Below are 27,682 nucleotides of genomic sequence, written 5' to 3' on the forward strand. Positions count from 1 at the left end.
TTTTAAAGCCATGGAGAAGATTTCTTTTAACAGCTGAGTTTTCTTGCCATAGGTGCTCCAGACCCTACTGCAGGAGCCAGTATTGATGATGAAAATTGCTGGCATTTGGATGAGGAACAGGTTCGAGAGCAGGTGAAGCTATTCCTTTCCCAAGGAGGGTACTATGGCTCTGGGAAGCAACTCAATTCCATGTTCGCTAAGGTGAGACATAGATTCCCTTTTCTGTCACATTTGCAAAACTTTCTACCCTTGAAGTTTTATAATATTCTTTCAACTTGCTGTTCTTTTCTCTGTGAAATCAACATTTAGGATTATATCGTTCTGTCTTTTCCAAAGATGGACTGGAACTGGCATGTTAAATTGCATTGGTATGATGGCCACTAGGAATCAAAAACAATATTATATCTTACTCGCAATTAGCTTATCATTAGGTATTTCCACTTATGAAAATTTTGTTTGGATAGACATTTTTGGTGCTTTCTAATGATTAACTTCACTCAAGGGAAATTTATCAATCAAACCTTTGCAGTAGAGATTTTGGTTTTAATAAAAGATTGTAACATAGAAAAGTAACAGTGGCAAAAGTGGAACATATAACCGTGTGTTTCTCCATTGCTGGATTTTGGCACATGCATGTATGGAAACATGCACAACCTCATCAATATTGTTTATAATGAGTAAAAATGCTACCGTATACAAAGCCATCTGAACAAGCAAGACTTGCTTATGATTCTGATAGCAGCAGTGGTTTTTTTTTTAAATAATTCCCCACAAGAATCCTATAAAGGGGCTTCCGGTTTGAGTTCCTTCGGTGACAGATAGAAATCCGCGATCGTGCGCGGTTTCGGTCTGGGCTCGCCGCTGGAGTGCCCCGAGCCGGCTGGTTTCGGGGTTAAGCCACCCCATAGAGGTGGTGAAGAGGGGGGAGACCGCCAGCAGGGTTGAGGAGAGCCGCATCTCTCCTCCTCAGCTGACCATTACTCCCTTTCCCGAAGGCGGTTACAGCAGTGGTCAGAAATAGCCACCTCAAAGAAAAACTCGACCGGAAAAGAATGTGCAGGAGGAAGATAAGAAGTGAAAGTTTTGGCTGACCGGGTTAAAGTGCAAAAGCAACAACTAAGGTACCCTGGAATATAAACTTACAAAAAAAATAACATCGTTCCCAAAGAAGAGTCTGAAGCAGCGAAGGAAAGTGAAAAGGGAAAGGTTTGTTTTTTTTTTCTTCTCTCCCTTTCCCTATACTGACAACTAAGAGACTTAAATAAGAAATCGGAAAAATCCGCTTTGACATCAACAGGCAATTAAGCTGAAAATAAAACAAAATGTCAAAGGTATAATAAAGATTTCTGGACACTAAATTTTTTTTCATAGGCAGGAAAGGAGAGAAAAAGAATAAAAGGGCAGGATCTGGAAAGAGGGAGGAGACTGCCTGGAATTAAAAGGAATCTACAGTAAAACTTCAACAAGACTTCTAAAAGATACATTTTAACTGAAACTTTGTAACTAAACAGTAGAACCCCAGGAAGAGAAAGTGGGGAAAAAAGAGCAAAAAGAAACAGCTTGCGTGTATCTGGATTACTTGGTGATCTTTGGATTCTTGGTTATTGTATTTGAATGACTAAAATTAATTGGGTGGTTGTTTAAAAATTTATACAATGGCACTACTTCTGGATGAATTGAAATTGGAACTTAAAAAGTACAAAGAAGATGCACAAGAAGGGAGGAGTTCTTGTGGCTTTGTTTTTCAATTCTTAGAAATGGAGATTTGGAACTATGAGAAACAACAAGAAATGTCTGCAAAACAAGAAGACTGGGACAAAGAAGAAGCCATCTTTAATGAACAAGTAATTCTATGTGGGGAAGAAAAAGGAAAGGGGGGAAAGAGAATGGAGAATTTAAGACTTAAAAAAACAACCAAAGAAAAGAAAAATAATTAAAAAAATAAGTATAATACTGGAAAGCAACAGAAGAGGGGACAGAAGAGAGAAATAGAGGTAGAGAGACAAGGGGGTAAAAGGGGGAGAGAGAAGAAGAAAGGGAAGAAGGAAAGGAAAAGAAGTTACAAAGGACCGAAACAAGATATAGAGAAACAGGGCCTATTTAGAGATAATGGGTGAAAATTTAACTGAAAAAGGGATTCTGTAAAGGTACATAAGATTGTATTGTTATATTAGTAAGAGAAATAACTTTAGAAAATTGGAAACAATGTATGATTAAAATGAGGGATAAAATAGTGTAATTTAGTGAAATGTTTGTGAACAAAATAAGTGAAATAAAATAAATGAGAAAATTGAATTAGGAAGGGACGGGAACATTTTAATTAGTTAATGTTTTATAAAACATAAGTGAAGGGGGGGAATTAATTATGGAAAGCTTATAACTGTTCCCATAGAAGTATGATATTTAATTGAAAAGTAATGTTAAAGAAGTTAAGATTTTAATGAATATTAACATTAATGATAGAATTGAATTGGAATGGAATATGTTGTTTTAATTACATATATTTATAATTTTTTTCTTTTTTTAAGAATATAGTGTGTATTTTAAGAATGTACCAAGCAGAATCCGAATGGAAGTTATGTATTATATTGAATGTTATAACTTTAAGGTATATATTGAAGCCTAAATAAGAGTTAAATAGATAAACTTAAAAGATATAAAGGTGTCATACTCCAATCAGCAACTACAGGAGAAACTTTGTTTAATGAGAAAAGATAATAGATAATTGAAACAGGACAGACAAAAAGTATAAATATAATGATTTGAATTGAGATGAGATAATTAAAATAAAATTGAGAAAATTAAAAGAGGGGAGAAGCTATGTAGAAAATGTAAAACAGTAATAAGATATGGAATAGAACATAAAAATGAGCATGAAATTGAATTTGTGTCTGTACAAAGAAATGTAACCCGGGATTATGCTACTTTCAAAAAAGATGTTTTATTTGTATTTATTTATTTTTTTGTGAAAACTCAAATAAAATTTACAAAAAAAAAAAAGAATCCTATAAAGTGAGTTGGGCTAAAATAAAGTGACTATAGAAGTGGTTTAAAAGCAATTGCTGAAGGGTTTTTTAGAAGTATGTACTACTTTTACTTAGAATTCAATGCTCCTAGTTTTTATTCTAAATCAACAGAGTTTGAACAATGTAGCAGATTAGATTGTTCTGTCACAGGACTATCATGAAAAAGGAATACCTAGAATCCTTCTTATGAATACATATAACCAATATGAACTGTATGAATGGACAGAACAGCAGCATGTAGACAGTGTATAAGAGTATTGAAGGCAAAAGTATAAGCATTCAGATCAACAAACTATATAAAGATATTTGCATTGAATTAATCTATGTATGCTTCTGAGAAAAAAAAATTACATGACCTGAGACTAATCCATAAGCATTAATGTCTAGTTTTTCATAGCTAAGTGCAGTCAAGATGGTCAAAATATTAATGGTATACAAAAGTTGTTTTTTTTAAAAGAATTGGCAGGAAATACTTGTATGTATGCATAATTGCAAGATTTCTTTTTAAAACTGTTCCAAATATATTGTTGCAATTTTATATCAGTCATTCATAGATAGATGGAAAGTTAGTTAATCGTATTTAGGTCAATCTATATAATTAAGGATATAAGCAGTCCTTTCTGGATTGAACCTATTTCCATGTAGTGTAGCAGTCTATTCTCACTTTGGACAACTACAAGGAAGTTCACTAGCCTCCCTGCAAATAGCTTTATAGGCAGTTACACCATAATCAGGACTAATAGCCACTGACTCCCATAACTTCTTTTATAAATGTTTATACTTCATACAAAGTAAAGGATATTGTTGGTGTATGCTTTGATCTTAATTCTAAAATGTTCCATCTGAGCATTATACTTTTTGAGAAAATATTAATCTAGAACCTAGTGTGTTAGAGAAATTCTAGTTAGATCTAGTGATAAGTTCCCTTGCAGAATCCAGCATGCAAGAAATGATAAATAGAATTCTGTAAGCAATTATATCTCTTGAGCAGGATATGCCTTCCTCTATTTGAAAATGTCCAGGTATGGTGATTCCACACTTCACTTCAAAAATCTGTTCTATAAAGTCTTAGATATCATTTAAACCAAACCTTTTTCTTTCAAATAGAGTTTGCATCAGATTACAAGATTAGACATTTTACTTGGAATGGTTTTTGTAATGATTTTTAATAATCCATCATTGTGAGGGATTCAAGGTCTAAAGTGAAACATCTGTTTCTTCAGCCATGACGCATTTCTCCCCCAAATTATAGAACAGTAAAGGCAGACAAGTTGATTACAAGAATTCTCATAATCTAAACCCACATTCCAGGGTATTTTTTGAGGAGGGAATTTGGAAGTTCAGTAATCCACAAAGCATTTGGATTTGATCATTTTTGGAAATGGGGATCATGATTTGAGTATATCTGGCTCAATCTGTACTGGCTGAAGACTATAAAAATCACCATCTGGCTTATCATATTCTTTATTAATGATTTTGCATGCCTCTTATTCTCAGGGAAAAATATTTCTTTGGCTTGCCTGAATAGCTTGATATTTGTTCAACAAGGTAGAGAGACATTTAGAGACATTTTCACAACCATGTAGGCAGCTTGATGATGGCAAGCTTTTTATCATCTTGTAAGAAGAACATAATCCCCACCCCCACCCCTCAAAAATCTGGTTATCTCCATTCCTATCAATTGCAGCCATCATGATCAGGATAATTGGAGTTGTAATTTAGCTCCAAGTGTATGGTGGGACACCCTCTGGGCAAAATGAAAGACCATGTAGAAGCTAATTCATGTCACCCTTAAATCCAACACCTATATGATTGAAAGTCTACATGTCCTCCTTTTTTATTTTAGGTCCGTGAAATGCTGCGCATGAGAGATTCCAATGGAGCTAGGATGCTGACGCTAATAACAGAGCAGTTCATGGCAGATCCACGTCTTGCTCTCTGGAGACAACAAGGAACAGGCATGACTGACAAATGTCGACAACTGTGGGATGAGTTGGGTAAGTCCAGCAGTTTGTAATGCTTGAGGCTAGAAGGAACTCAGATCAGAAAGGCTGCAAGAAAACAGCAGATGACTTGGGGTGGCAGCTGGAAACCATACAGAGCTGGGAATAGCATTACTACAGACTATAGGCTAAATGAGTTAGTAAATGAGTTTTTGTGTGTGTGTGTGTGGGAGGGAAGGAGAGAAAGAGAATGGTTCAAAGTCCATTTTCAAATGAGCCTTTCTCCTCAAAAATAGGAAAAAAAGTTAACCTTTCCCACTATCTGCTAATTGATTCTTTCTAATGGGGATATAGGGAAATTTTGTATACAAAAAATATGTTCTATAAGTGATTTATAATCTCTGCTAAAAGTAATATTCCTGTTTTCCCAGGGCATATGCTTGCACTGGAATTTAAAGTTTAATATGAAAAAAAAAGTTTTTCTTTCATCAACTTCATAAAAATAGATTAATACCCAGAACTTGCCTGAATCTCTGGGTTTTGTGCATTCATGGTAATTTGAGTAGAGACTGCTAGGGAAATAATATAGTTGACCTTAGCTTGTGACTCAGCATTGAGAATCGATATCTAGGATGTCAATTGATGTTGGATGCATACATTTTGAAAAACAGTGGTACATCATTTAAAGATTTCAGTAGCCCTTGGCATGGATCTCCAAAGTTTTCATCTCCATTCTTGAATAATCACAATGCATAATTACATCTGAAACTTAAAATGAGATTAAACTTCATTAGATGCATCAAATGGAGCTTAAATCTTGCACAGACAAATGCTTGCCATCTTGATCAGTTATAACTTCTGGCAGTTCTGAATATTCCAACAAAGTTTTTGATCCTACCCACTGATCTTACTGATTGGTGAGCCAGAGACACACACACACCGATTCTCACACTGGCTGCCACCATGGGAGAGTATGACAACAACTTCAAAGTGGCAGGTACAACCAATGATCAAAGTCCTGTCCTTTTTAAGTGTGTGTTCGGTGTGCGTTCAACACATTTAAAAATGGGAGAAGGTTTCAATTGACCAGTCATGCTTTTATTATAACATAAGTGACCCCTTCCCTCCCTCTGCATGTGCTCCTATCAACACCAGAAGTAGCAGTTTGGGGGTAGACGGCAGAATGCTTCAAGTACACCCAAAAATCCATAGTCTAAAGAAGAAGAAAGGAACCCAGGATTTGTACCTTGGTACTGATACACATAGAAACACACAAGGCAAGATTCCTATGTGTTCGCATAAATTTTTTTTTGTATGTATGGCTTCCTAATTCAGTAAAACTGCTTATCTAAATCTTATGCCTGGTTGGAAATACAGAACTAAGAAAGAGTTTTTTATCATTATATTTGGCAAACAGTCCCATCATTTACTTGTTGCTTTATTTTCTCTTTCTCTGTGTACAACTTTTGTAACCAGATATTCCCTTGGTAAAACCATTGCTTTAATTATTCTGATCTTTATTGCCACATTCTTCATGGTTTTGTTTATGTTTTTCATTCCTTCCTCCTTAGTATTAATATCCTCTTTGTTTCTCCAGCTCATAGTTTCACAATTTGTGAGCTTGGTAAAACAAAATTACCTAACTTTGCCTCACCATCAATTGTACATTCAAAATGATCTCAATAGTTCATGCTCAAATAGAAAGTCTCAGAATTATGACCTGATTTGTAAATTTAAATAAACAGGGTAGGGGTTGAAAAAGGAACGTTTTTATTTCTGATCAAATCAAGACATTGAAAATTCCAAATAAATGCTCTCACATGATTCTCCCAGCTGAAACACAAGAGGAAAGCTGGTATTACCGTCACTGAGAAAATTTGAAGCTTTAATCCCATTGCAGTGATATTAAAGATTAGATCCTAATTAAGTTGAAAACAATTGGATTATAGCTCGACCTTAATCTTTGAGCAGCTTAACCTTTATTTTGTTTACAGCTGGAGACCAGAATGGGGAAGAAAACAAAATGTGGGGAAAATTAGCTTGTTTCAGGTGAAACATCAAATGAAACAAGCCTGAAGCTGATATGCTTCAGTTATTTCTCTGTTGGCCCTTTTGCTAGAATCTGGCAAACTGTGATTTGTGGAAACCAGTTGGGAAGAAGAAGAAGAGTGCATCAGCTGGAGGCTTGATCTTGTAATTCTTTGGCATTACATTTGAACTGAAGTAATTGTATTTTTTAATTGAGTTGTTACTAGAGTTACTATTGTTCTTCCTCCTGATGGAAGGGGTAGTTTCTCTTTACAGCAGAGGAGTTAAAGACACATATCCACACTTGAGTAGTATTGTCCGGAATATTTGTGTGTAGTTCTAGTCATACATGCGGGATCAGTGAGGTTTAAGAACTGTGCTCCTATTCTATACCCAAACAATATTATCTCTGCTATTAAAGGTACTATTTTTGTGGTTCTCCAGTGAAAAATTTAAGATTGTATCCTTTACTCATTTATAATCTGGTTTTTCAAAAAATACAAGGTTACCCAGTTTTAACTATATGAATACCAGTAGTGACTGAGATTTTGAATGATTGAAAAATATGCCAATTGGGTATTTTATGGGACTCTACACATTTAATTGGGAAAATAACTTTAAAAAATACATAGGAAATTAATATGGAACAAGAGGAGAGGCAAAGATTCAACTAGCTTTGTTCACACAGGATAATCATTATAGCTAAAGGTTAACATAGCGTAGATTTCTGTAAAAGTAGTCCTCATTTTATAACCGTAGAATCCAGTTGTAAGTCATTAAGGTTGTAATTTTTTGGTCTTTTTCACCATGGAAATTAAGCAAAGGTAGTGGTGATTAAGTGAACCTATTTTTTGAAAGAGCATTTATTGCTAGAAACCAGCAAAAAAGTTGCCAGAAAGTGACAAATAACATTGCAAATTGCAGTCATGTGATTGTAGAATGCTGCAAGAGATTGTAAAGCTGATGCACCCAACATATGTGGTCATGTGACCAGTGTGTGTGTGTGTGTGTGTGTGTGAGGAGCACAACTATTTACAATGGCTGGGGATGGTTTACTGGCCATAAAGCACCCATTCCATGGCCCTTGTAACTTTTCAGAGGTCATAAAATGATTGATTGCAAGTTGTAGACTACCTGTGCAAACATAAGCATGCATATTTGAAGGTAGAACTAGGATAAAATGGGAATGCTATAGATCAGTTAGGCCATCTGGGAAACATACTACAGCATTAGTAATCAGAACCCAAAATATCTCAAATATATTGCTTTGATGCCTTTATACAACAAAACAAATACTCATTCATGATCCCATAAACATGTTTCATTCTGTTTTCATTAGAATTTCAGAAAATATCAATATATGCCCAACAGATGTCTAGTGAACCCGGATCCGTGTTTTATATATTATCCTTATGTTGACATATTGTTTCCCCTGGCAGTAACTGGAACCATATTTCAGAAGAGCATGCAAAGGGAACAGGGCAATTAGATTATTTCCCATCCCCGGCCATTTATTCCCAGCAGTTTGAGGTTGAGAGCCGTTGTTTTGTATAAACCCAGAAAGAAGACTTTAAAAACCTGCCACCCAGGAGTCAGATCTATGTATTATTCTATGCTGAGCATTGTGGCTCTTTATCAAAAGAATTGATTCTTTAAACTGCCAGCTTTGGAAAAGAAGCCCTTCAGGAGCAGGCTTGCCAGCTAGGAAACTTTAAAAAAAAAAAAGCGAGATCTGTAAAGCTGCTTTTTTTCCTGTTCTGTTTGAGGGGTGAAACTCTTAGAAGCTCAAGGATGGCTGCCCTGCATTTATGGTTAGGCTCAAAAAGAAAATCCCCAAACCACCCCAGTTCCATAATGAAGGGGACAGTCTGAGAAATATGAACCTGAGATGCTTAGTAGCAGAGAAGGTTGGGAGTAGCTATTTACAGATTCAGGGCTCTTTTACTCTGCCACTCGTTCCCTAAGCACTCTAAAACACTTTTAAAAAGAAAAGTCCACACTTCTAACAAGGAATGCAAAAAATCATTAACTTGCCTCCGGTTGATACAGGAGCTGGAGGAGCAAAATGTTTCTTACTTGCTTTTCTATCAAAATGGAAACAAATGGCTTGTTCTGCTCTCCATCTCCATCCACATGATCCTTATGTCATGCATGCTGTATACAGTTTTCTGATTGTGTCCCAAAACCAAACCAAACCGTGATCAATTCCTAGAAGGGGAGCTGCCAAGCCACAATATTTCTTGAAACTTCTGCTGAGGGATGAAATCCTGGGTGAGGCAGGAGTTTCTGTAAATGGGAAGGAGATTCTCCACAGCTCTGTGGAGTCACAAACTTTCCTAGTTACAACTAATTGATTGTGGTTTTTAAACATAACCATAGCTCAGGGGTGTCAAACTCAAGGCTCACGGGCTGGATATAGCCCACAAGGTGCTTAGATCTGGCCCGCAAGGCCGGCCTGGAAATAACTAAGGACTGGCCAGTGGTGCCTGTGAGACCAAAAAATGGGGCCTTTTGGCTTCCAGAGTGCTGCTGGAGGCCGTCCTTGACTCAGAAGGTTATAAAAGGAAGGAAAAATAAAATATTTTATCTTTCAGGCTTGCAGGATTCTGCTACTATAGGCTACGTCAATAATTTATGGTTCTAGTCTTCCTATGAAGTCAGTTTCTTGATCTGGTCTTCTTTCATAGGGTGATCAAGTAGATCAAGTATGCATTAAATAAACAAAATCACAGAAACACACGCGTCTCTATTTTTATAAGTGTATAAAGCCATGTGTGCGGAGGTGCAGTCCTGTGTCACGCCCCTTGGCAATGCCCACCCTGGCCACACCCTACAACCTCCTCCCCACCCTGGCCCTCTGAGGTCAAACACAACCCTGATGTGGCCCTCAATGAAATCGAGTTTGACGCCCCTGCCACAACTGAACCAGAAACAAATCTGCTTGGCTGTCAAATGCAACTGGTGACATGGGGGTCATAGATTTCTAAGTGATGGTTTAAAATGGAGCATCTCATGTGAAAATGTCCTTAGAAGTATATGGAAAAGCTGGAAAGGGAAAGAGATAGAAAGATAGATATAGAAAGATTAAATAATAAAAAGGCTGACCATTAAGTCTAATTTATTTGTTTGTTTTAATTTAAAGTCCCATTCTAAAGATAATATTTGCACAATTCTGTCACAGATACCAAGTACAACAAATTTATAGACTCCCGTTAAGCCAATATAAGCACGTAATTGGTGAACATTCATCTCGGTGAATTGCAAAGCATAAAGTCCTATAATCCCTGACTTTGAATTAAATTGATTCAGGTTTAGGAGGAGCCCTAGCCAATTCCAGTTCTAAGAGGTGTGAAACCTGCTTAAAGTGCGCATCCTGAGAGTTTTAATTTGCTGGGTATAGAAAACCTTTTCTTATAGCTCTTTGTACAAGTTTTCCAGTTATACACAAATCTGCACACTCCGTTATTAGAATACTTAAGCATATATCTGCATTTACTGTATCCTTATGTGTCTCAAAATTTCTGAATTTTTTTTAATCAAATGGAGTAATTAATAAAATGTGAGATGATTGCTCACAGGAAGAGGAAAAGTATTTTTAGAGATAGTTGCAAAATATGAAGTATGTCATTAAGTACAGCATATAAAAATAAAGGTAGCCACAAATCATGTGATATACATAAAACACATAATTTCTTTTAAAACTCTAAAAAACCATCCAGAGTTAAGAGTGGGTTTTTTGGTTTTATATCTGTATCCCTCATCAGCATATAATTGACCTCAGCTGGCCTGAAAAAGTAAGCGTTGAGCCGGTTGGGATAGGAGATCATTAGAAAATGCAAGGGTTGAAACTGAAAAAATAGTTGTGGAATAAAACATTTTCCCATATGGTTGCCAAGAAAACTATATGTATTCTTGGCCACAAAGTCATCAGAAGTGAAACTCAATTGCAAAGCAACTGTTCCTTTAGTCTTTGCTTAATTTCAGATTCTTTTGCCAAATAATAATATATAATATATTCTTAGATGTACAGCATTAACGGACCTGCAGATTTGAACTACAGTACTGGGAGCAGTAATTATACTGTTCTGCTGATTATGGGGCAAATGCCACTTGCCTACTGCTTTTCTAAAATGGACTAAATGCGCAGTATAGAAATCAGGCTATCGTGGGGTTTCCAACATTGGGACTTGCTGGCATACATTTAAGCAGCCTTTGAAGTACAGTTCAAACAGTTGGTATATCCTGGCAGACAGGAATAATCTTGGATTCACATTGCCTCTCCATTTTAAGCTCTGAGGGATACAATTAAGCTGATTTATGGAAGATGTGTTCTTGAGTTAGTTAGCTAGTTTCTTTTATAAATTCTCCCTCTGGGCTCAGTGCAATTCCCTGAAACAAGATGTAAACATTTCCAAACTCTTCAAAGCAAGGAACCTATGGGGGGGGGGACGACTCTTGTTGCCTGCTCAACTACAAAAATACATTTCAGCACTTGGCTTGCTCTTACAGGGGCCCTATGGGTGTGCGTTGTATTAAATCCACACTGCACGCTAGAAGAAAAGGCATGCTGGCTGCGACAGCTCCGGAAGTGGGGTGACATGGATGTTTGTCCACTGGAAGATGGAAACTACAGCAATGAACTTCCCAACATCACTAGTGCACTTACTCAGAGCTCTAGTCACAGGCAAAGTAAGTGTGGCAGAGATAGTTTCACTGTTTATAATGTAACATCTTTCTTTAGATTCCATATATAGCTAAAAATAATCTTACAAGATCCCAGTTATGGGTTAATAGAAATCCAGTTCATGGCATAGGACTGTTCTGCATTTCAGCTGGTAGGTCAATGAACAAAAGAATGTTGCCTGATATTACATGTTAGGCATAATATTAATCTATATACTACTAAAACTCTTGTGTCTGTTTGATTGTTTGTAACCTTCAATTGGGTGAAATGGGGCATCATAGAGCAACAATTTTTAAATCAATCTACCTCAAATTGGCTAATTTACAGAATTCAGGACCTGTGACTCTTGTGGGGAAAATTTGACAAAGTTGGCAAAATTGTGGCTGCTTCAATGCTGCTGCGCTGCCACAGACAGCTGCAATGATGTGATCATCATTTGCAACACTCCTTGCCAGCTTTCTACAAGAAAAGTCAGTGGGGAAGTTGGCTATCGCTGTCCCTTCTCACTATTTTTTTGCTGGCCAGGGGTCATTCTGTTTCTCTGTTTAGGTGTAAGGGATTATTTTTTGAAATGATGACCCAGTGAGGCACAGGTTGCCTAGTTCTTATTAAAATTTCCCAATTGAAGTAAAATGGTTTTGATTCAGATTGTCAGAGCTCTATAAATCTTGTCTTCTTCCTAGCTCCTGCCTTCATACTGGGATATTTTAGTGGCCTCTTTCTCTCTGTCTCTTCCTCTGTTCCTGATTTTCTCTTTAATTCCCTCCTTGTATTCTTGCTCAGTTATTAGCACCAGGCAATGGATGAACCCCGATGTAGGTTGTTCGTTGGTTGTTGTTGTTGTAACGTTAACTGGAAATTATCCAGTTTAGAAAAGAATTGGTCAGCTTTATTTGTTTCCTCAATTATTTCCCCATGCTGTTTTGTGCTGGAAATACTACAATTTGTATACCTGGATTTTATAACAATATTCTGTTATAACAATTTTGCTAACAATACTCAGCAAAAACATCATTTGAATGCTTTGCAGTCTCAAACAATTCCTGTCCAGCCTTGAACTCTGTGCAAGCTGAATGCATAAAAATGGGCTCATATTACTTAATATATAATACATCAGGGGTTACATTTCCCAATCTCTGTGTGCAAAGTTTCCAAGTCTTTGCTTCCCAATGTTCATATTGGGAGAGATATTTTCAACATAGCACTCATAGCAACAGTGTTCTTGCCCTGATCTTATATTGTAAATGGCAAAAAAATGCTGCTAATAGACTTCTTAGGATGACAGTAGACCTGGAATGTTATACAAAGATTTTGATATCCTCTGAGTCTGGTTTTTTTTAATGCCAAAAAGCAGATTAAAAATGGTGTGAATAGCACAGCATAGCAGAGCATAGAGGTCCTGTGCTAGTATGTAAAAGTATGTAGCATTTGGTCAGTAACACTACTTAGAACTCTTCCTAGCCCTTCTGTCAGGGATTGAGTTGTACTTTCCTTGCCCGATGTTCAGTTTTAATGCACGTGAGCAGTTTGGTTGTAAACGGGTCCATTGTGACCAATGGGTTGCCCCAAGCAGGGGGAATAGTTTGGGAAGACCACTCTGTATTTGGATGTTCTATCTGATTACTTTGATGGATGAGGGACTGCTTTCAATGGCTATCTGCTGGAAGACTAGTTGGCTTCCTTGTACAATTGATTGTCCCCTGTGAGAATCGATGCCATGTTGGATCCAGCAGGGTTTTTATGTTCTTACCTGTTCTTTTCCTTATAGGCTCTTTAACAAGGCCACGTCGCACAGTATTCACTCGTGCCATTGAAGGCTGTGATCTCCACTGGCAGGACAGTCACCTCCAGCGAATAATCAGCAGTGATTTCTACATTTCTCCGTCTTACCCCAGGGAGGGTGAGGGCCTTCTTTTCAACTCACAAGGACAACCATTGTGGCTGGGTAAGCTTCCTGGTTCTTGGTTGCTGCGCAGTTTTATTTTGTTTTGTTTTTAGAATATTTATCAAAGAAGAAGCTGATCTCTCTAGGACAGAATAATATTCTTGCATTTGTGAGTGCTGTCCCGTTCTCCCTTGTAAGGCTGCAACAGATCAGGAGTGGGTGTTGCTCTTGTCCTAGCTGCTTAGACTAAGTCTGTCTAAAAGGCTTATTAGCCTAGCTCCGCCCACTCTGGGTAGCTCCTCTCAGCTTTTGACTCAGTCCTCAGCCAGGACGGACGCAAGTCACTGCCTCTCCTGCCTTTGGAATTTTTTTCTCCAAAGGCAGCCTTACTACGTTCAAAGGGGGGGGAAAGCCTCAAAACAGCTTTATATTCAAATATACGCTGCTCAGCTTCTCAGCTGTTTTTCGGAGCAGTGTAACAGCTGAAAGCTGCTCCAATGGTCCGGAGCAGCCTGTAGAGGGCCGTGGGGCCGTTTGCGGCCCTCTGTAGTGAAGAGGAGGCCGCGGACACCAGACAGCCATTTTTCGGGGGCAGGCTTACTTTCCAGAATTTGAGAAGCCTGGCACGTAGTCACTTGCAATACTCAATACTTAGCCTTTGGAGCAAAGGTAGCCCCATTTTTCCTTGCTCTATATTGGGATACTGTGTGTTGAGACACTCCTAATTTAGTATGGAAAGAGTTTGCTGATGTTGTAATTAAATGCAATAGTGCACTGGTAACTAGACCAGAAATTCTACTAATAACAAAATAACAAATTGAAATTAAATGAAAGGCATTAAAATTGAAATCTGTAGCCAAACATTGAAGTTATATAATGATTGTACAGTAAGACTGTAATAGGCTTTTCATCTATTCTAGTTCAATGAAGCTTACCGTGCTAAATTAATCCCATATCGTAACATAACAGATCCACCTCTTTATAGCTTCATTAGGAAAGTAAGACCTATGTAACACAGAATATAGAAATTCAAGGACATAGCAGCCAGTGCATGGGACCTTGGTCAGGTGACAAAACTTTTTAGCCATTTCTGCATCTTCCTCCTTCTCCTCAATCCTCAATTGCATTTGTCAAAGACATAACTGAAATGCATTGTCCAATCCTCTTGCTTCTTTTTCTTGGAGCTCCCCCTGGAGGAAATTGAGAGCACTGAGGATTTGTTTTTGATTTGCCAGCAACATCTGAATGATATAATTTTAAAAAGGTGTGTGTACTGTACATAGAATAGGAACAAACATTTTTGAAAGGAGCCCTAAAAACATGGAGCAAATCAGCTGAGGATTTGGAGGAAAGCAAGGGAAAGGGATGCATCTGTCATGAAAGATCCTGAGATACCTTACAAAAATATTTTCTTCACAGATTGTCCACTCCTATGACTTTCTGCATGCATGTATGCATGCATTCCCCATGACAGGGACATTTAGAGAGGAAGAAGTTCTTTTCAGCTTTCCAACCAGTCTGTGTCATCTGTTCCTCTCCTAGTCACTGTCACTTTGGGGTGGGGGATGGGGGGAACAATAATCAAGAACAGATGAATTTCTAGGCCACGCAGTTGTGTTGCCACAGGACATGTTGTTCTCTGGTAATAATACTATCAGGAATAGCATAGAACATACACGTGATACAAAATCCCTTCCAGAGAGGTATTCTAGAGGTTGAGCAGAAGTTATAAAAAAATAGAAGATACATCATAAGGGCTTTGTGTAAATAGGAGATTTGAAGGATAGAATTGTAACTGTGGCTCAGTTTGAAAAATGTAGTAATGTAAGACTAGGGGACTAGGGGAGGTTCAAAACATACAAAGGCAATTTTCTTTTTCAATAAAATTAGAATGTTAGGAGAAAAAGGCTATGCTAGGATACAATTGTTCCCTCATTTGCCTTCTTTTTCTGAAAGGGGAATCTTTTAATATTTTTATTTAATATTATATATTATAATCAGGGAAAATATTACGTCTGTGTATGTGGGTTGTCTTTTGAAAGGAAGGAGTTGAAAAATCTGTTTCCTGGATGAATATTATACCACTATGGGTTTTATTTGGCTTTATTAAAAAATACAAGGTTAGGATAATAATGGTTTGGCAGATACAAGAACTGAAATACAGTACATGAGCTGCATCTTACACACATTCAATGCTGCACTATGAAAAAGGCAAAGAGAAAACTAAGCGAGCATCAAAAGGCCTATTTTTGCATGTTAGCCATCATTAAATGGGGGGGATGCAACAGAACAGAATATATAAATAAAGGTTAGCCTTAGACTGCCTGTATAATTTATTTGTCTCTAATTGAGGCTTAATTACCTTCTATCCTTACATGATGCCACAGAACATGTCCCAACTGCTTGCGCCCGGGTTGATGCCCTACGATCCCATGGCTACCCCAAGGAGGCTCTCCGTCTAACTGTGGCTATAATCAATACTCTGAGACTGCAACAACAGAGGCAGCTGGAGATATACAAACATCAGAAGAAAGGTATGAATTAGCTTGTGTTTGTGACTTTGGTACCAATCCAACTTTATGAAGGTTAATTTGGATTTCTTGATACATTATTTTTATGCTGTTTGGAACATAAGAGATCCCTAGGGTTGCCACTCTGATCTTTCCAAACAAATTTTAGCCATAGGGCAATTATTTTTGCAAGTATCTTTTAAAGAATGACCGTCCATTTGAAATTAGTGTTGCCCATATAAAGGATACTTGCTTAAATGGATGCTATTGGACTGAGTTGGCCATTGGTCTTTTTGTAAACACAGAATGCATGGAATTTACAGTACTTCAGAATCTGAAGCTTCAGAATCTGAAGCCAAAACTTGTTGGAACAACCTTGTCAAAATGGAAGAACAGAGAATAAATACAACAAATTGAAAGGAATCCCTATTACCTATCGCAAGTTTTGAGGGATAGTTTTGAGCATTGTGGCTTGGAAGATGAAGCCAAAGAGGATTCCCCCTGTGACCTTACTCTGGGATTTTCCTTGTTTTGTGCTGTCTTCTAGAACTATTGCAAAGAGGAGCCACCACTATCACAAACCTGGAAAGCTGGGTAGGGCATCCTCTCAATCCGATTGGCTGCTTATTTCTCACTTTGACAGAAGCATGTCGAATAGAGGATGAAAACAGCCTTGATATTTCAGGTATGAGAATGAGAACTTCAGATTGCAAATTTTGAATTCAAGCCAGCTTTTTCCCTATGTTCAGTTTGGAGCCATCCAGATTCCTGTTGTTATTGAATACCTTTTTTTTTTTGTCTAAAAGCTGTATGTATATGACTAAATATGAAAAACCCAGCTCATAATTTTCAATTGAAATGTTCCTGTGAGAGAGAAGATGCAGCCTTCCAATAGTCCCTTAGATTTTTGTCATGTAGCTCTTTAGCTCTAGCTGATAAATAATATGACATCTTTTATGTTTTGCTCTTTGGCATCTGCACTTGGCATGGTTGACTTCTCCTGCTAAGCACAGGATATTCCCCAGGAATGGATATCAAACGAAGTTCTTTCTGTGAAAAATGCAAAAATCCGTTTCAGAAAATATCCCAGCTAAGTAACAGAGTAGGCAGTGTTTCGCTCTTTTAATTCGTTCATAGTCGAAAGGTTTGTGTAATGCTCCTTATGATTCCTATGCAGTGTACTTCACAAGGTGTGGGATGGAATTAATGAAGCTGTGTAGTTCAGCCCAGCTGCACCAGCATAATTGAACACATGAGCTGCAGCAAAAACAGCCACTGTGTTGTGCAGTGAGAGTGGATCGTTTGGACCAGTAGCATTAATAGAGCCAACCCGATTGTGTATCTTGGAAGGCATGAGAAGAAATTATAATTACTATCTGGAGTCTGATCCACCTGTCCTGTTCATTCTTTTCTTGGCCATCAGATGCTGGTGAGTCAAAGCCTCCAGTGTATCAGCATGTGCCTGCGGCCAACAATTGCCCTGAGAGTGGGGAATCCTACCTATCTCTGGCTTTGGAAGTGGCACTGATGGGGATGGGGCAACAACGGGTGATGCCAGAAGGCCTTTACGCGCAAGACAAAGTGTGGCGTAATGAGGAACAGATTATTGCCTGCCTGCAAGAGCTGGAGCTTGATGCTGTGTTGGTGCAGACCCTACGCAAGCAGTGCATTCTGCTTCTGGAAGGTGAGAGAACTGAGATGCTACTGCGGCCAGTCACTCATGAGAAACAAAGCTGTGTGTCCACAATCCAGGGGGAAAAAATTAGATTCACTTTAGTAAATTCCATATTGGAAACCCGGTCAGTGTCCCTTGTTTTCACAATGGCATATGCCAATGAGATAATGGTATCAAAATATTTTTGAATAGAAGAATTTGGTAGTGATATGCATTGAAAAAGAGGTTGGGAATATCAGGATGAGATAAAACAGACTACACAGTGTTAAGAGATTTTAGGAAGAGAATTGTTTTAGTCTTTGATGGTCAGGAGGAGGCTGGTAACTCTTTTTCTGATGAACCAGTTTTATTGAGAGACACAAACTTTTGAAAGTTGCAACTCACTTCATTAGATGCGCAGAATGGCTATATTTATGTAGGTAGAATTGGAGTGAGGGAAGCATGGGTGGAGGGGAAGACAGGATAGCTGTGCAAGTTGTATGTAAAACAGATTGAAGAACCTTATTAATGAGCAATAGTAATGTGTTAGAAAACCATTGAGTTTGATGAGACATTCTGATATTGCCTTTGCTTGATGGTGCTGTTAAAAGTCCAGCTTTGCCGTAACAGCCCTTTTGCGATCTGCAGTGATGTACCCTGGCAAGTTGCGGTGTTTTGATATTACTTTGTCCTTATTTTGAGTCTTGATATTTTGATATTACCTTGTCCTTGTTTTGTGTCTTGACACACATAAATTCTTTTGCACAAAGTTTGTCCCATTTGTCCTATGTAGCATTAAGAAGGGCATCTGGCATATGAAGAAAAGCATATGAAAGCCCTCTAATCTTTTGTATGTATTTGTTGGGGCGTGTGACAGTGCTGTTGGCATAGATGTGAGGGCAAAGTCGACCTCTGGGATTGTTGCAGGGGCCAGTTCCCATGTTATCTCTCGTTGAATGTGAGACTCTAATTCAGGTTGAGTGGCTGCATGCAAGTATAGCTTGAGACAATTCAGTATCATTGCCCAGAATGAGCTGTAGATTATTAATAACACATCTGAGTGGTTTGAGCTGTGAGCTGTAGGTGACAACCAATTGTATTCTATTGTTCTATTTCTGTGATCTGTCTTTTAATATGTCCTCCCTGGGAATCGATCTGGCTCTATTGATTTGTCTATTGATCTTGATGAGTGAGGATAGTTAGATCCAGTGTCCTGGATCTCTGAGCATTAGAAGTGCTACACAAATATTTTTTTTTAATGTGAAATTTTTACGTATACGTTTCCTGATCCCCTGCTTATTTGCTTTTTTTCTTTAGTGAAACAGAAGCCCTTTGCAGTGATTAATGTAGCTTCTTGTCTAGAGAACTCTGGCAGCTGAATGTAGAATCCATGTCAATGCCTGTGCTGCTTTAAAAATGCTGCTTATCCCTCCCCATTCCACTGTGGGCTCTAAAACCTGTGTATTCATGTGCTGCGGTTTCCTTTGAAAAGTGGAATTAATGGATAACTTGGCCATTGCCATAGGGATGGAAGGGGAAGAAGACAAGCTCTGCCTTTCTAATCACAATGTCTGAGTTGAACTTATCAGAAAAATGAATAGGAGGACCTGATTTTCAGTTTGATGGTGAGAAGAGGAATATCTCCAAACCATTTGTATCATAACATTAGAGACCCTGGTTCAAGTCGAAGCTTAGTTGCAGTAGTTCACTGGTTGACTGTCAATCACATACTCTGAGCCCAGTCTCTCTCATAGGATGGTTTATTTATTTATTTTATGTATTTATTTTGTCAAAAGCTTACCATACAACAGAAACATAAGTTTAAATACAAGAAATAGGAACTAATAATTGGAGACAGTAGGACAGGGATGGTAGGCATGATTGTGCGCTTATGCACGCCCCTTACAGACCTCTTAGGAATGGGGTGAGGTCAATAGAGGTTAGTTTGGTGATGGGACAGTTGGAGGAGGGAGTACTATATGTGCCATCTTGAGCTCTTGATGAAAAGATAAGACATAAATCTGATAAATAAATAGGGTTGGTTGAAGGAGAGACACTGATATGCTTCTGCTCTTGCCTAGGTGGCCCTTTTAGTGGCCTTGGAGAAGTAATCCACCGGGAAAGTGTACCTATGCACACTTTTGCAAAGTACCTCTTTTCTGCCTTACTGCCCCATGATGCTGACCTGGCCTACAAGCTGGCATTGCGCTCCATGAGGTTGGTACCCCTATTTTTTTACCCCCCTTTGTTAAGAAAATCAAGTGAAAACAACAGTGATAGATTCCCCCCACCTCCCCCCAAAGCCTGGCGTATCTTACATTCGTCTCAACTTTCCCCAATAGCAAAATTCTTGCAGCATTTTTAATAGATTTTTAAAGAAAGCAGGTTCACATATGTTCATCCTTTTTTTAAGTATGTGAAAATGGAGTTCCTGATTAACAAGCATGGTTGGTCGATTTCATTGATAAGTATCAATTCTCTAGGATTGATATTTGAATTTGCATTTTATTTGAATTTGAATTTAGGATTTTATTCAAACAGAATGAATTTACATTTTATTCAAACAGAATATAGAAATTATAGTAGCTCCATGCTTGCAAGTAACAGTGGTAGAACATGGCTTCTGTCATATGCTCATAACAGAGAATATAAAAATCAAGAGTTTAACAGGAAGACTTCACTTATTGGCCACTGTTGGGACTGGCAACTCTGTCACTAAGTGCTAGAGACACAAAGCGAAAACTCATGTGTCTGCACCAGGTTTATAGTATCATCATAACTTGAGGACTCTTTATATAAACATGTGAACGAGTAGCTCTAAAGTGCATAAGTGCATAAGATATCTAGCAAGAACTTGCACATGCAGCCCCTTCATTAAGGAGAACCAGATAACTGCAGTGCAAATCAAGTTTTGCTCTGACATAAACCATAAGAAATGTGTATGTCTAAAATTTTATTTTTCTTTACAAGTATTTAAATCCATTCTTAGTTCTCTAGTGATCTTTCCAACTTGTTCAAGACTAATTTGTAACCATGAAACTCAAATCTTTTGGCCACCTAATGAGAAGGAAGGACTCACTGGAGAACAGCCTAATGCTGGGAAAGATTGAGAGCAAAAGAAGAAGGGGACGACAGAGAATGAGGTGGCTGGATGGAGTCACTGAAGCAGTAGGCGTGAGCTTAAATAGACTCCAGAAGATGGTAGAGGACAGGAAGGCCTGGAGGAATGTTGTCCATGGGGTTGCGATGGGTTGGACACGACTTCACAACTAACAGAAACAACTTTGTAACCATATGCTGCTGAAAGTCTTTGAAAGATTTCCCACATCATTCTGAGCCTCGGTGGCGCAGTGGTTAGAGTGCAGTACTGCAAGCTACTCCTACTGCAATTTGACAGATCAAATCCCACCAGGCTCAAGGTTGACTCAGCCATCCGTCCTTCCTAGGTGGGTAAAATGAGGACCCAGATTGTTGGGGGCAATATGCTAACTCTGTAAACCGCTTTGAGAGAGCTCCACATGCCACAAGAAGACAATACAGAGAGTATTTCGTATGATTACCAGCAGGTATCCTTCTATTGACCTAATGTTGTGGCTTTGTTCTTCCTAGGCTGCCTGTTTTGGAGACAACCCCCTCAGGTGATGTCACACATCCTCACCACATTGTTTCAGTGGTCCCTAGCAGGTATCCCCGTTGGTTTACTCTGGGGCACTTGGAATCACAACAGTGTGAACTTGCTTCCACTATGCTGACAGCAGCCAAAGGTGGGTGAAGGATTCCTAATATAACTGTACATAGTTCACTAGAGAACCAGGTGAAATATTCACCAGCTGGTCTTCAAGAGAAATCTAATAGAAAGTCAATTTGTACATGTCATTCAGACCCTGTTGATTACTAGAATAGTAGGCACAGTCATTTCATTAAAAATGAAGGAGAATTTCTGAGTAAATTGTTGGATACAGCAGCTGTTTCATCTTTCGAGCATTTCTGCCAATCTGTACAAGAATGTTCTGACACCGAGACATTTTTGATGCCTGAGAAGTGAAAAGAAATGCCAATGTGCATGAGCAACTGGAAACATCTGCTGTATGCAGACAGTGGGCCTACTCATAAAAGCAATTGCACACTCCGGTGCAGCCTTTATGATTAGTACCAGCAAGCTGGAGACTATTTCCTGCTGGGCTGTATGGAAGAGGGGAACTCCTGGACAAAATAATTCTTTCTCACTTTATCCACAAAGACAAATTGCATTTGTTGATGTGAGCCCAACCATCTATATTAGGGGGAAGGGATTCTTACCTGACTGGATAGTGGGAGTCCCAGAAATCCAAAACTCCCAAAAAGCAAAGTTGAGTTACTCCTAGGATTCCCATTCCATATATTGCAGTGCAGTTGTGGTTCTCGCTGCATATAGGAGGGTTGCTAATACTGGAATGATGGGCTAGTGGGACAAACTACCACTGCGTGACATATAATTGCTTCCTTCGTGTCCTCTTTTCAGACAATTATTTTTCCTAGTTAACTATTGAGGAAAGCTTTGAGACACTATCTTTTGTTTGATTTCTGTATAAGAACTGTAGATCTAATGGGATTCCCACTTACACAGGGCTCATCAGTTTCTGCCCCAGGTTCTCTTCCTGAACTGTGCCAGATGTTATGAGAAATACAGTTCTGAAACAAACCTGAGCAAATCAGGCTTATTGGTTACAGATTTGCTGAACTATAGTAGGACCCAATTGCTCTTTGTCTCATTTTCCTTTGAATGGTTTCTGGCTCTCACCACTGTTTTGCTTTCTGCATGACACCCTTGACAATGTTTTACTCTCTAACCACTTTTGATAGCAGTTTTGGTTCTGATCTTATGGTCTAGTTTTCAAGACAGATGGACATTTAGCTACTTGTGGTGAACAAAAAGGCCAGGAAATTAAAGCTTTATGTTTCAGAGACCAAAGGCATCTCCAAACCAGGAGTGGGATGCTACTGGTTCTGCCCGGTTCTATAGAGCCGGTAGCTCTGAAGAGCAGCAGACACTGAACCAGTTGTGTGTTTGCTGCTATTTGGCCCACCCTCCCACCCAGGCTCTTACCTGTCCTTTATTTCCTGCTTTTTCAAAACCAGCGCTTTGCGTGGCATAGCTGAGGTTGAAAAAGCAGGGAAAAAGAGGCTTTTCAAACACTGTGCACTTACATGCAGTGCTTTTCAGTTGTCCGGGAGGCACAGCCTAAGGTTAATTTACACGCGCGCATAGCACGCGTCAGGCGCACATGTGCACAAAGCACACAAAACATAATCACCAAACCGGTAGTAACGCCGGTTGAATCCCACCCTTGCTCCAGACCTATTCCAAATAGAGAATATTTTTATCTGTAGTTGAATTGAATTTTTTAAAATAAGTTTTGCCTGTTGCAAATTTAAAAATGAAACTTGACTTTGACTTTTATAACGCAATCTAATGTGAACTAGTATATATTGCTAGTATTTATTTTTGTCTGGTAATTTATGATTGCAGTTCAGATTGCAGATTATATACATTGAGTTACAGCCTTTTATTTCTGTGCTATATCTATGCTTATTTCTCTACTTGGCTCTAGAAACAGGCAAAATGGAGATTTGTCATAGAATCCCTTGGTATAGTTGCTTGAGCTGAAAAAAGTTAATTGGAAAGACACTGATGGATCTGAGAAGAAATCCGTAATATTTGAGCCCTCAAACTGATTTCTATCTAGCAGGATATGCAAAATAAGAATAATGTTACTTAGGCTTACCAGTTTATGTAGGAAGATATTTACTATTATTTTAGAAAGGTTTATTGCAGACGTAACCAACAAATGGATAAACTATCTTATACTGCAGGTGACATGCTGCGTCTACGGACTGTCTTAGAAGCAATTCAGAAGAACATCCACTCCTCTTCCTTGATCTTCAAACTGGCTCAGGATGCTTTTAAGATTGCCACACCTGCTGACAGTAATGCTGATACAACACTACTTAATGTGGCATTGGAGTTGGGGCTACAAGTAAGGACATTAATAATCATCAGGAAAAAATGAATAATTTCCAAATCTTTACAATAAGTTGGAAGCCTGCCTTGAGGGTTAATGAAATGTCCATGTTAGCCAATGAAAAAAATCTGCTGAGTTGTGATCTTAAGTGATAATCCTGCTCTCTTACAGGATTTTGGGCATACTGGCCATTTAAATCGGGGATCCCCAACCCCTGGGCCACAGCCCAGTAGCGGGCTACAGTCCATTCAGAACCGGGCTGCACAAGCAGCAGGCAATCATGTGCAAAGTTCCATTTGTGTGAGCAGTGTGCATGCACACCCGCTGCTTGTGCAAATGGAGCTGCATGTGGCACTTGCCACTCACACAGAACCATTCCCTCCTCCCACCACCACCTCTGCCACTGGTCTACAAAGCCGGCAACATATGGGGACCCCTGATTTGAATAATTAAATAACCGCAGTTACATTTCTCAGCTAAAAGATTCAGAATGGGACATAATGCTTCCCACATGGCCTCCAATCTAGGCAGTTTATGAAGTTAGAAGCCAGACCTGTTAATCTTCAAAACGGGTTGAAACAACTTATGTTATTGTGATAGGCTGATCTAGGGAAATGCAACCATTTCTTTGGATATCACTGGTGGGTGAAAAAAAATATTTTCTACTCATTTCTACCATTCCAGGTAATGCGCATGACCTTATCAACATTGAACTGGCGACGGAGGGAGATGGTGCGATGGCTGGTGACCTGTGCTACAGAAGTTGGTAGGTATTTTCACAAATCCATACTTAAAATGAAAGCTGCAGCCTGGAGCAAGCCTCACTCAGCCTTTCCCAACATTGGTTTGAGATTCTGGGATCTCAATTCCCCAACCATCAGGACGGCACACCTGTGTAGTATATTCTGCTCACCCAAAAGATATTAAGACGCTATTGGGCACCAGAGCCAAATCTGGATGACAACTAATATCCAAACTCATGACAAAGATGAGTGATTTCTAACTCATAGTCTATTCCTCCCAGTGTTGACTCCCTAGGTAGCAAACATTGAAGGATTTAATTATAAGGAAAACACACGAAATGAAGATAGGATATGTGACATTTTCCAAATGAATTCAGTAAGTAGCTCAAATTATAGCAATCTTTGTAAATCTTTTTACAATAGAGCTCAAAACTTCATTGCAAAAAAAAAGAGAGGCCAACTCCTACAGGTTAGTGCTGAACTAGACTGTGATGTGCTACTTTCAAGACAATGAGAGACAAAAATATAATTGACTGCAGTATTGGGTGTCCTGACAGAACTATGGGCTTGGTGCTACAGGTCCAGTCTGTTTCAAAATAAAATACAATTATTGCTCAGTTTGCTTACTACCATTGCATGCACCTTGCTGGTTCTTCCCTAACTGGCTGAGCAGTTCGTGATTCTGTCTTGCAGGTGTCCGGGCCCTGGTTAGCATCTTGCAGAGTTGGTATTCACTCTTTACCCCTACTGAAGCAACTAGCATAGTAGCAGCAACAGTGATGTCCCACAGTACCATTTTGCGCCTCAGCCTGGACTATCCACAGCGTGAAGAACTGGCTAGTTGTGCTCGCACGCTGGCCCTGCAATGTGCCATGAAGGATCCGCAAAACTGTGCACTCTCGGCTCTGACCCTCTGCGAGAAGGACCACATTGCTTTTGAGACTGCTTACCAAATTGTTATAGATGCTGCGTCCACCGGCATGACTTACTCCCAGCTCTTCACCATTGCACGGTATATGGAGCACTGCGGGTACCCATTACGGGCCTTCAAGCTGGCCTCGCTTGCCATGACACACCTCAACCTTGCCTATAACCAGGACACACACCCTGCCATCAACGATGTGCTTTGGGCATGTGCACTCAGCCATTCCCTTGGTAAGAATGAGCTGGCCGCTATTATTCCATTGGTAGTAAAGAGTGTTCACTGTGCCACAGTGCTATCTGACATTCTGCGCCGCTGCACCATGACGGCGCCAGGCCTTGCTGGCATCCCTGGCCGCAGGAACTCTGGGAAACTGATGTCAACGGACAAAGCACCTTTGCGCCAACTGCTGGATGCTACAATAAGCGCTTACATCAATACCACACACTCCCGTCTTACCCACATCAGCCCACGGCATTATGGGGAGTTTATTGAGTTTCTGAGCAAAGCTCGGGAGACTTTCCTGCTTGCTCAGGATGGCCACCTTCAGTTTGCGCAGTTCATAGACAACCTTAAGCAGATCTATAAGGGCAAGAAGAAGCTTATGTTGCTAGTGCGAGAACGATTTGGTTGAACTTCTGCATTGGGGGGGCGGGAAGGGAAGAAGAAACTCTGATCATTGTTGGTGGAATCATGCTTATCAGGCAAGACTAATCGTAATTTTCATCGTAGAAAATCTCCCAATTCTTTTGCGGAACATTAAACCAAAAGCAGCATGTTAGGAAGAGTTTGCTTCCCAATGACCACTTACTTGCAAACACTTCAGCAATACCAAAAGGCTAACTAGGAAACTGAATACCTCTTTCCCAAACAGCATGGTGGATGGAGGCAGAAAAGCCAATATGGAAGCACATTACTCAGCCTCTTGCGCGGCCATCTGTGTTCTCAGCTGGCGGGTTTCGAGATGTGCATCCTGCCATAACCGGCGTCACCATTGAGTTAGTGCAGCCTTCTCCAACCTGGTACCCTCCAGATTTGCCAGACTTCAAACTATTTGCTTGGCTGGGGAATAGGATGAGTTGACTCCAGAGTAACTAGGGTGAGGGGTGGGTGGGTGGGGAAATAGCTGGGGCTGGTTGGTTTAGTATGTGTGCAAGTGCGTGCGTATGAAAATCCTTAATTAAAAAAAAAAAGTTAACGGTTCTCAGGGATTGCTTTACTAAAAGTAACAGAAGCATTTATGATACTGTAAATACAATAGTATATGTGTCGAATATTAAATTGTAAAGTTCTAATTATTTATAATTATTGTTTTTTTGTTTGTTTTTGTTTGTTTGGGGATACTTGAAATGTGTTGTGGGCTGGGCTAAGCATTTCCAAACCCGAGAAATGTGAACGTTTCTCAGGTTTTTACCCCAGCATTGTTGGCAAAAAAAAAATAACAAAAGACAAGTGGGTGGGATTTGACTAATGGAAAAATAAACAAAAGCTTGAGCAGACCTACCACAACACGCAACCTTGGAAGAGAGGAGACCAAGGTGGAAACCGCAAAGCCAGATACACCTCAGCATTTCAAGGCCATCAGGGTGTGGATTCGGCCCACTGGCTAAAAGCCACAGCACATTACTTGACTGCTACTTTGTACCATGGCTCCGTATATGGGACACAACATGACCCCAGGAAGCTGGAACAAGACTGTTAGCCGGTTCAGCCCATAGTGCAAAATGCTCTATTTTTGGCCTTTCTCCAAATGCAAACGAATTGATTTGTGCAAGAGATGTATTACTCTATGAATTTAGAAAGGGTCTTCTGTTTTTATTTCATTTTGGTCACCTTGAAGAGCAGGAGCAATTAGCCTGCATGTGAGTCTTTATTTTCAATTTCATTTCAAAACTACTGTCTTTGCTGGCCTCTGCTTAGGTTGGTGCCTTCTTGAGGACAGCTTTCCGCCATAGTTTCTGCTACTTGATCTCCTACTACTGCTTTGCCTCCATCTGAATGTTTAAATGGAGCGTAGCAGGAGCAGAATAGTTTTTTTCCCCTTTTCTAAATGTCTTTGTGTTCCCCTGTTCCAGTGCATCTTAGTTCTAAAAGGGGCAGGGAGGGAATGGATGGGGGCAGGGGTTAAGATGAAGCGTAGTTTAGGAAATGTGGATTAAAATTACGTACTGTCTGACTCCGGTTTTGTTTTGTTTTCGTTTGTTGTTTTTTTTTTTAAAAAATAATCCTGAGAAACTGGTTGGAAGACCAGATAAGCCCTACTCACCCAGTATTTGTTGCCATAA

At 39.3% G+C, this 27,682-nt stretch overlaps 1 protein-coding gene across 2 annotated transcripts in view; it reads left to right on the forward strand.

The window, feature by feature from the left end:
- Nucleotides 1–27,605, forward strand: part of ZSWIM5 (zinc finger SWIM-type containing 5) — a 144,630-nt gene extending 117,025 nt beyond the window's left edge. For both annotated transcript variants that reach the window (XM_026665767.2, XM_087960179.1), the window contains exons 3-14: nt 53–201; nt 4,873–5,023; nt 11,507–11,686; nt 13,450–13,626; nt 15,954–16,100; nt 16,624–16,761; nt 17,500–17,760; nt 19,812–19,947; nt 21,340–21,494; nt 23,584–23,747; nt 24,417–24,498; nt 25,169–27,605. In XM_026665767.2, coding sequence (XP_026521552.2) covers nt 53–201; nt 4,873–5,023; nt 11,507–11,686; nt 13,450–13,626; nt 15,954–16,100; nt 16,624–16,761; nt 17,500–17,760; nt 19,812–19,947; nt 21,340–21,494; nt 23,584–23,747; nt 24,417–24,498; nt 25,169–26,031 — 2,603 coding nt within the window. In that variant the 3' untranslated portion in view covers nt 26,032–27,605. The remainder of the gene's footprint in view (nt 1–52; nt 202–4,872; nt 5,024–11,506; nt 11,687–13,449; nt 13,627–15,953; nt 16,101–16,623; nt 16,762–17,499; nt 17,761–19,811; nt 19,948–21,339; nt 21,495–23,583; nt 23,748–24,416; nt 24,499–25,168) is intronic.
- The last annotated feature ends 77 nt before the right edge of the window (nt 27,606–27,682 follow it).

Source organism: Notechis scutatus, chromosome 3 (genome assembly GCF_049901735.1).
Source record: "Notechis scutatus isolate UNSWTSFEM ecotype Mainland chromosome 3, rNotScu1.2, whole genome shotgun sequence".
Classification (NCBI taxonomy): domain Eukaryota; kingdom Metazoa; phylum Chordata; class Lepidosauria; order Squamata; family Elapidae; genus Notechis; species Notechis scutatus.